The 9,172-nt window shown below is 41.1% G+C and overlaps 1 protein-coding gene across 5 annotated transcripts in view; it reads left to right on the top strand.

Moving 5' to 3' along the window:
• The window catches only part of LOC103135298 (carnitinyl-CoA dehydratase), an 18,968-nt gene extending 10,212 nt beyond the window's left edge, over positions 1-8,756 (top strand). For all 5 annotated transcript variants that reach the window (XM_007547950.2, XM_016669409.1, XM_016669411.1 and 2 more), the window contains exons 5-7: positions 6,172-6,321; positions 7,316-7,431; positions 7,995-8,756. In XM_007547950.2, the coding sequence (XP_007548012.1) occupies positions 6,172-6,321; positions 7,316-7,431; positions 7,995-8,102 (374 nt within the window). In that variant the 3' untranslated portion in view covers positions 8,103-8,756. The remainder of the gene's footprint in view (positions 1-6,171; positions 6,322-7,315; positions 7,432-7,994) is intronic.
• Positions 8,757-9,172: the final 416 nt, after the last annotated feature.

Below are 9,172 nucleotides of genomic sequence, written 5' to 3'. Positions count from 1 at the left end.
TGCTTTTTGGAAAATGAACAGAGTGTACATCTTAAAATTACTATTCATTAAGTTTACATATCTGTACCACCATTTCAGCTACTTGGTTGGAGAGAAATGTTTGAAACTTCAGAGCATATTAGTGCAGGTTTATTCCTCTCTATCTACAAACGCTCAGCAAGTCCAGTGTCTTCCATCAGCTCACAACTATGTCAGGCAGGGAGAAATGTTGCTGCGGTTTTTACATATTAAGTTGCACATTTCTCCCCCAGTGATTAATTTTCTGGTGTGTCATTGCCTCACATTTTCAAGGCTTATTTGTCAACACGTTTGAGTTGTTTCCTCCAGCTAAGTTAAAACTGCTGTTATGTCTTTTTTATTTGATGCTACAGTTAAGAACGGTTATTACTTTTTCGCTCAGGAAGCCGTGCATATCCATGAACATTTTCTGCAAAGTTTAACCTTGCACAACTGACGTCTTAACTTTTCAACTCGGACGTCGGTTTTCTTTAGATGAAAATATAGATAAAGGGACATTAGAAGAATTTAATGAAGCAGAACAAGACAAACGGAGGATTTATAAGACAAAAAAGAATTAACTTTGTTTTAAGCCAATTTAAACGACTTAAAAAAAATCCCTCTATCAACAAAGGCATTGCTGTTCTTCAGTTTATTTAAAGATTCAGTGTCTCTTAGCCATTATTTCCTTTTAATGGACAGATTCTGTAACCGATTTTGGGTAGGGCACAGATGGCGGTCGCCTGAGGGAATCCCTGGTGGCTTTGGAGTTGAAAACCCCTCGGAGACGCGCTGTGCTCCTCTGATGTGGGCCAATGGCTACCACAAGGATTTGACAGTTTTCTGGCACGGTATTGGCTGCCGAAACCTGTGGCTTCCTGTCTGGGGCCCCTCGGCTATGCCAGAGAGGAAATGAGAAGGAGGAGAAGGTTGCATCACAGGAATCTGGTATTAGAGTCTACAGCTCTTTGAGTTCTCAGAGACCTAAATGAAAACCCACAGTGCTTTCTTAAATCTCCAATGTTATTTTGGCTCCTTAAACCAGAGGAACAAGTAAAGCAGGAAAAAAAAAAAAACTGGCATATGAAAATGTAACTTAAAAGTACTAATATTTCATTCAAGAACCTAAATCTTGGGGGGTTGTTCAAGGTTGATCCAGTGTCACTGCTTTGATTCTTTTTTTTTTTTTTTTGTGACTGAAAATGAAACCCTTCCAAAATACACACCAAGTAATCTTGTGAATCCTTCGAGTCCCCGCTTCTTCTCCATTTCCCATCGTCAGCTCTAAGTCCCGTCTCCGTAGCTGCGCAAGACTGATGGAGAGGAAGAAAAGAAGCTGGGGTTTTGAACCAAAGTCAAACCGCAATCCAAGAGCTAACTTGAAATCAGCCAATCCAAACACCTGCTCAGAGAGTCTGAACCTGACCGACATAGTGCACCAATTACATCATCCGACTTCAAACCAGCTCTGTTTAATCTGCAGCCTTTTCCCTTCATGAAGAATGAATGAACAGAGCTGTCACGCTGATGTGTTGGGAATACAGACAGGGTTACAACTGCGTAAACACATGTGAGCATCACTCTTTCAAAAACATTCAGATTAAACTAACTGAATTTACATTTGTCCAAAAGCAAAAGACCCTTCAAAATAAAATTGAATAAGCCTTAGCATGTAGTGCAGATATTGTGATAATTGCAATGTCTTCCGGTAAATTAGTTTTTATATTGCAGTCTAAGAGTTTTCATCATGTTAAAACTACAAAACTCAATGTATTTTGATGGGATTTTATGCCAAGCCAACACCAAGTATTGCATAATTATTTTGTGGAAGAAAAATCTTCAGTGGCTTGAGAGAGAACATTAGCCAACAAACATCATCATGAAGACCAATGAGGTTGTTGGAGGCTTACCGTTCAGGAAGAAATCAACCCTTAAAATGCAGCCAGGGCTGCAATGGAAGATGGAAGAGCCTAGTCAAAGTTCAGATGTGAGAATCTGTGGTGAGGCTTGAAAATGTATGATAGGAGATGCTTTCTAACCAATGTAATTGAGCTTGTGCTGCTTTGCTAAGAGGAATTGGGAAATTATTTAGTCTCTTGATGTGTAACAGTGGTAGAGTCATACCTCAAAAGATCTCCAGCTGTAATTGCAACAAAAGTTATTACTCTGGGGCTCTTAATATAAATGCTTGCCTCACTTCTTTGGGTGATGTAAAAACATTTGGAAACTATGCACTATTTTCCAAAGACGTGTAGCAATTTCTTACTATTGTGATTTGGTCTGACGCAAAAAAAAACAAAATTTTTTTTCCCATTGAAGCTTTTGGCTGTAACGTGCACATGGAGTATGGGATGTTTGGGGGCCTCATTTTCATCCTCGTCGGTCAAAAGTCATGAAATCAAATTAAAAGTGTGGCACCCATCTCCAACCCAACCCGACTGAAATATTTTAATTGATTCCCAGCAAGCATTTCAAAGCTTCAAACTTCCGCCTGAAAGTCCGCTCTTTCGCCTCTGTCCATTTAGTCTGGAGTTATCCGGAAACCGTTAATCCACATCAAACTTAATCGCATTACCCTCATGGGAGGCCATTGTGGTAGGTTTAGCTTTGATGTGGTCAGGGTGCCAGCAGGACCAGGAGCCAGCTAGAGTCCCCGAGTGTGTCATGTTTCACAGCGTTCTTGCTTCATAAGTGTCTGTGGACTGGCGGATGTTTGGTTCCAGCTAATTCCCAGATAACCTTTTCTGTGAATTTCAGTGTTTTCAGGGAGATATTGCCAGTTAGATATTAATGGCTCGTGCATTGTGCTGCTTCCTCGGGGCTAGCGCATATCAAAGTGTGCAGAAAGCAGATAAAGCACAATGATTCTTCTTTTCTTCCAGACTTCTCCTTCATTCCCGTCAGATAAGCAGTGATGACCCCGTGCTGCAGGAAACAAGCTGCTTCTTACATGTGGTTATATAACAATAGGCTGTGCTGACTCATGTCCAACCTGGCAATAACAAGCCTCTGGTTTGACAGTAAACTTATCTGCGTTTAAGACAAGATGGCTGCAGATTCCTTTCAAATGGGTTTGTGCATTACTGGGGAGTAAATGGTGAAACGTCGTCTTATTTATCTTGCATTTGGATCACTAACGCACAATGCCTCCTACCAAAACAAAACGTCTCCACCTTCAAATCAAACACAAAGTTTTTAGTCGGAAGCTGCTTCAAGGAGCAATTCACCATCGTTGCCAGTCTTATTATGTGTGACAAAGCAGAGGTCTGTCAAACAGCACCCGAGAGGCCGCACTATCAGAGAGACCGTGGGCGAGGAGGTGCAGGAGACGGCCGCGGAGGATAAGAAGGAAGATCATCCTTCCGTTTGCTGATAGCAGTGGTGCCAACAGCAGCACCAAAATCAGACAGACTGGAGGTCAACCTGCCTCTTTATCTCTTGGTCTTTAAGTCGGGCTTTGTCCTCCTCTGGCTCGCTCCACCTCCCTGTGTTGTCACGCTGCTTTCTTAACAGTCGTATTTCTTTGTTGCTTAATTTTCCACCCTTCTGGGTTCATTTTTCTTAATAGACACCTAAGGCTAGCTTTAATACCCTCTGGTTAGAAACAAGAGATGTAGGCACAGAATTTGCTTTAAAAACAGCTGACGTAATGTTTTTTTCTTGATACAGTTTAGGCCTCTTAGTACCATTTGAAGTGTAGTTGCTGACCATGTCTGTTCCTTTATGACCACAGTGTACCAGTGTTTCTTGATGGCTACTTCCAGCAGGATAATTCACATCTCTAACTGGATTCTTAAACGTGACAAAGAGCTGACTGTTGCCTAAAGACCTCCAGAGCCACCAGATCTTAATCTACTTCCTTTGGGAGGTCATAGTATGGGAGACGGGCATCGTGGTGTTGGACAAAGTCGAGATATTTGCAGGATGTTGTCATATTTGTAACGTCACATTTAAAAAAAAATTTAATTGGCACAAGAGGCCCTTTATTGACAGTTACTAGATATAAAATAGGCAAAAGAAAGGTGGAGAAAAATGTGCAGCAAGGTTTGCAAGATCAGTCATTGAACCCAAGACGACCACATCAAAGACTATAACCTCTCTAACTCTACTTCAGGTGTAGACAATCTAACATTTTGAACACTTGTGGAATCTATGCCACAACAAATTTGGGATCTCTAACGATAAAACAGATTCCAGCCTGGTTTTAGCAAGGCGCTCCTGATAAGCAGACTAGTAAGTTTTGATGAAGAGACCTAGATTCTTGCCTGACGGTTGAAAGCAAAGAAATTCATCGACTAGGGTGATGACTGAGGAGACGCAATATGTCTGCCGCTCAAGTATCAGAAACTCCAATGTTTGAGAACTGTAAAATTTTGTACTGTTGGACAATGAAATGGAAATCTGACAAGATTGAGATGATTTATGACCTGAGGCCACTGGATTACCACAGGTCTATTAATAACAAGAAGAGAGGAACCCAGTAAGGAGGTAACAGAAGTGTCCTGGACCAAATCCAACTCCATTACACATGCCTTTTTTATATTCCAGGGATCTGTGTAATTTGTATATTTAGCTAAAAACAAAAGAATTTAGGTAATATTAGTGCTATGTTCCACCTGCTCCAGGTGTTTATCTTCAAAGTCTGTGTAAAACACTTCTCTGATTACAATCAGCTGTAAAACTGGATGAAGTCTTGTGTTACCAACAGTGTGGAAACCCTCTGCAATCTGAGCTTGATCACAATCTTTTGTCAGCTTGCCACATGTATGGCAACAAACACAGAAAAGCATAAGTACAATCTGGTCACTTGTTACCGTTTCGCATGCAGAGAAGAAGAAAGAGGAAAATGCAACCTGAAGGGAAGCATGATGATGTGGGGTTATAGCAACATGTTCGACACATGTGCTCCCAATAAGGGGTGGTCAGATGGAATCAGTGACTTGGAGGAATTAGGGAGTTGGGATTGTGGTGTGGAACCGATCGGGAGAAAGTGTGCCAGTTCCAGCTGGTGCTCCTTAGAAATTAGGATAAATGCCAGAAGCTGACTGTTCCTTGCAGTGCACTCGCTCTTTCCTCCCAGCCCCGAGTCTCTGTGGGACGGGGAAATAATATATAATTAAAAACGTTTCCTGTGAGAATACCAGTGAGAAGTTTGAGCTCGTATGACCAGATGTAAAGAAAGTATAGGAGCGAAGCCATTTCAGAGCTTTGTTCCCACTGACATAAGCAACCTGCGTTTCTGCACGGCCAGGAGTATTAGATGCCCATATTACACTCACACAGCGGCTTACCTTGTAGGGAATAGTTTACCTTATGTTTTTGTTCAGATTTTGAGTATATTCAGAATTTATTTTTACGGAAACATGTACTTTCACGCATGTACAAACTCATTTTCATTTGACCAAATGCTATTTTTATGTAGGAATGGTTTAAATTAAACCTTCTTTTAACTTGTTAAAGTGGATTTGATCAGCAGTTTTTAAGGCTTTCTGAAATTATTTCAGGTTTTTTTTTTCCATCTTTTGGCTGCTTTTTAGCCCATTTCAAGTAGACAGGAGGAGATGTTTCATGTTTAAAAGCCTGTCTACACACACGAAGCCCCATGTTAAGCTCATCTAAAAATTGCATACACTTCTGGCAGATTTCAATTTGAAAAATTTTCATTCAACAAAAATGTTCCATTGTGTCTGACAGGAAATGAGACTATAAACTGTGCTAAAGGAGTCATTGATTTTGAAAATTTTTTATTTGCATTTTATTTAAAAAAAAAAGGCACATAATTAAATCATACCCTTCTTAATGATCAATTGAAAAGTCTTTATTGGCATGGCAGCAAATGCTTCCTGTGGAGCTTTTCCATGTTTCCTTTGGTGTTTTGATCATGTATCTTTGAATATAGAATACCTCCTTGCCACCATCTTAATATTTAGCTCCCTCCACAGATTCTCTGTCAGATTAAAGCTGGGGCTCTTGCTGGGCTACTCTGAAATCTTATTTTTATTTACACTCAGATGGAACATGCTGGTAACTTCAAAATGTAATTAAATCCATATCTGAGTAATTTTTGGCTCAACTGTAGATCTCAAATGGTACAAATGGGATTTCAAGGTATTTTGGAAACTCTACTTCTGTTCATTTATTTGTTTGTATGCTTAAACCCTAATGGTTTTCTAGGAGTTCCCCTGATTGATGGAGGGACGGTGCGGCTTCCTCGCCTCATTGGTTTATCAAGAGCGCTTGACCTGATTGTGACCGGGCGGCCGATCGGGGCTCAAGAGGCTCTAGCCTTCGGACTGGCCAATCGAGTTGTTCCTGACGGTCAAGGTACTTAATGTAGTTTGAATATGTCGCCTTACTTGCATGTAGTTTTTTTTTTCCAGATCTTAAAGAGGAAACATTTCGAACAAGTTTCTTGTTGAAAACTGGGCATTTATTTGAGCAAATTGAAACGTATTCTTAAAGATCTATCAGGGACGGAGCTGGAGTCCGAGGATTGATGTGTTGCATTAGTGCCTGAAAGATCCAATGCAGTTTAAGGTTCTGTGTGCTCATTACGACTCCGTCTCTCATTCCCTCATCTCCTCGCTTTGGATGTCGCAGGATGATTAGCTAAATTCTTTCAGGAAGTTCTTCTACCCACAGTTTATCCGCAGCCTAATTGGCCCTGTGAAGGATAATCACTTAGCACACATTTAACATCAGAGGGAAAGGAAGAAGTAGCAGCTTCTAAACATACAAAGGAAGCATCAAAGTGTGCCATCAGCAGGTTTGGTGTTTTCCATAGGAGGGATCTGGATTGGGTCCAGGGCTTTGATGTGGGTCAGGAGGTGTAGTGACGTAAAGCTAAGAACCTTCAGCCGCATTATGAGGAGTCTTTTCCTTTGTAACTCTTCATAAGCACTCTGCATGCATTTTCCTTCACATGCAGCCACGTTTGCCATTCCGCGCACACATACATTGTGTTTGTGTGTCTAAGCTTCCGTGGTAGTTTTTGATATGCGCCATATGGGTAGTTTCCCAGGGCAGCATCAAACAAGGGTGTTCGGACAAATGCAATGTTAAAAAAAAAAAATCAAACCTCTCTGACAGTTGCACCTTTAGCAAGTTTACTATTGCTTTTATGTTTGTCCACTCAGCTGGGATTTGAGGTTACCCACATGCTTATATAGTAGATGATTCTACCTGCTCTGTGCAGGAATGCTTTGAGTTTTGTCCTCCTCCAGAATTTAAATCATTTTCCTGCCTTTTGATTGATCGGACGGTCGCTCATGCAAGAGCTGCCACCGGTAAATTGACTCGCTTTGCGTTGCAATCACAGCGTTGCAGGCAGCTGTGCAGCTGGCAGAGCAGATCAGCTCCTTCCCTCAGCAGTGCCTGCGGACAGACCGCTCCTCAGCCATGTTCAGCTGCTACGACGCCCAGTCCTTCACACAGGTACTCTTCATTTCACAAAGTCCACAGCAGCACTAGTGTTTAAATGACGGATCAGTTTCTCAGTTTACACCCAATTCAATGACTTCTGGTCCGTACAAAGAAACGGACAGAAGAAAGTTGTTCAAAGTTTTTAACACCTGATGGCGTCTTAACATCAGAAATTCACCAAAAGGTCTGAGAGCACAGGCGCCTAATCACACACATTATTTGCAATGAAATTTGAAAACCATGCATGACATAAAATGTTGCATAAAATCCCAATGAAACACTCTTTGTGATATTCTCCACTTGTATAATTTGAGTGTGGCACCTAAAATATAAAATCCTACAAAAATATTGCATCCGATTCATCCTTTTCGATTTCAGTTTTGGACACATTAAAGACGCTATGATGACTGAGATACTGCAAAGCTCCTGTTCTGATCTGAGATATTGGCCTGGGTGGTTTATGTAGATGAGTTTGTAAAAGTAGCTTTCTCCAGGATGTCTGTTCATCTTACATGTGGCAACCCCTGTTCTGAGTCATTTTTATTGGTTGAATTTTCCTCTTTTGCTCTGTCCAGGCCATGCAGTATGAATTTGATCACGGAGTCCAAGTCATCCAGGCTGAAGCGATTCCCGGGGCAATCCAGTTTTCTTCAGGATATGGAAGAGGAGGGAAATTCCCATAGCATTTCACATGTAGGAGGACTTATGAACTGTGACTTCAGGTGATCTCAGTCTATTGTTGCCACAAACTTGTGTTGCAGTCAATTGAATAATTACTGCTTTACAACATGCAAAAATCAAGAATATGAAACACAATGATGAAGTTTTGTAAAGATCAGTGCCGTATGCTTCGTATGGGAAATAAAATCTTCATTAATTGCATTATTTTCTGTATTAAAGTAGTAAAAAATAGCCCTGTAGTTCAGCTTTTTCTCCCCCCTCTCCCATTTATTCAAAACGTATCAAATCATTTCTCAGAAATATTTGTGTGCTTAGCAAACCAGGACTTTAACAGATTACCACAAAACAAACCCAACACAAAGGACTAAAGTGGCTTCAAAAAGCATCAAACCTGCACCATCTTGTCACCGATTCCTTGAACTGATGTGAAAACCACTTGATAAGTCTGCTCGCATATCTGTGCAAGCTTGTGTGACTAAATCCGAAGTCCTCTTGTCAGATCTGTGCCAGGTGTAAACATTCCTGTGGCTACGAAGCGGAGGCTTTAGCTTCAGAGAGAAATGTGTGCAAATATGTCGTACGTATGACGTTTATGGCTGTTTGCAAGTTTGAACTCTTTTTTTTTTTTTCTGTTTTTAATAAAAGTTTCACAAGAAGGTCTAAACCCCAAAGTGTACAGCAGTGAATGTCTATGTGGATGCACAGTTGTCTGGGTGATCCAGACACACACACGCAGAAAAACCTCATTAGGTTTAGGAGGTGTCCTGTCTAGACGCTGTGATGACAGGACACAGAGCTCCTGTTTAATGTTTCCTCCTCCCTCTGCTTCCAGTTCACCCAGCACACACACACACATCACCTGCTCCACCTCATGCCATGAACACACACTTGCAAACATGCTCAACTGATCAGCGTCAAATAAATATAGCAGAACTTAAGTGCTGTTTAAGTTCCTGTCAGTCTGGTCTGCTCGTTTATCTGGATCGCTGTGACAGCGACTGGGTCCGGGATCAGCTGCGAACCTTTTTTTTCTTTTTTTTTACAATCCCGGTAATGTTTGTATATGACACGA

Source organism: Poecilia formosa, unplaced genomic scaffold (assembly GCF_000485575.1).
Source record: "Poecilia formosa unplaced genomic scaffold, Poecilia_formosa-5.1.2 Scaffold24, whole genome shotgun sequence".
NCBI lineage: Eukaryota > Metazoa > Chordata > Actinopteri > Cyprinodontiformes > Poeciliidae > Poecilia > Poecilia formosa.
Note: the sequence above shows the minus strand (reverse complement) of the source record. Positions and strands in the feature narration are given on the sequence as shown.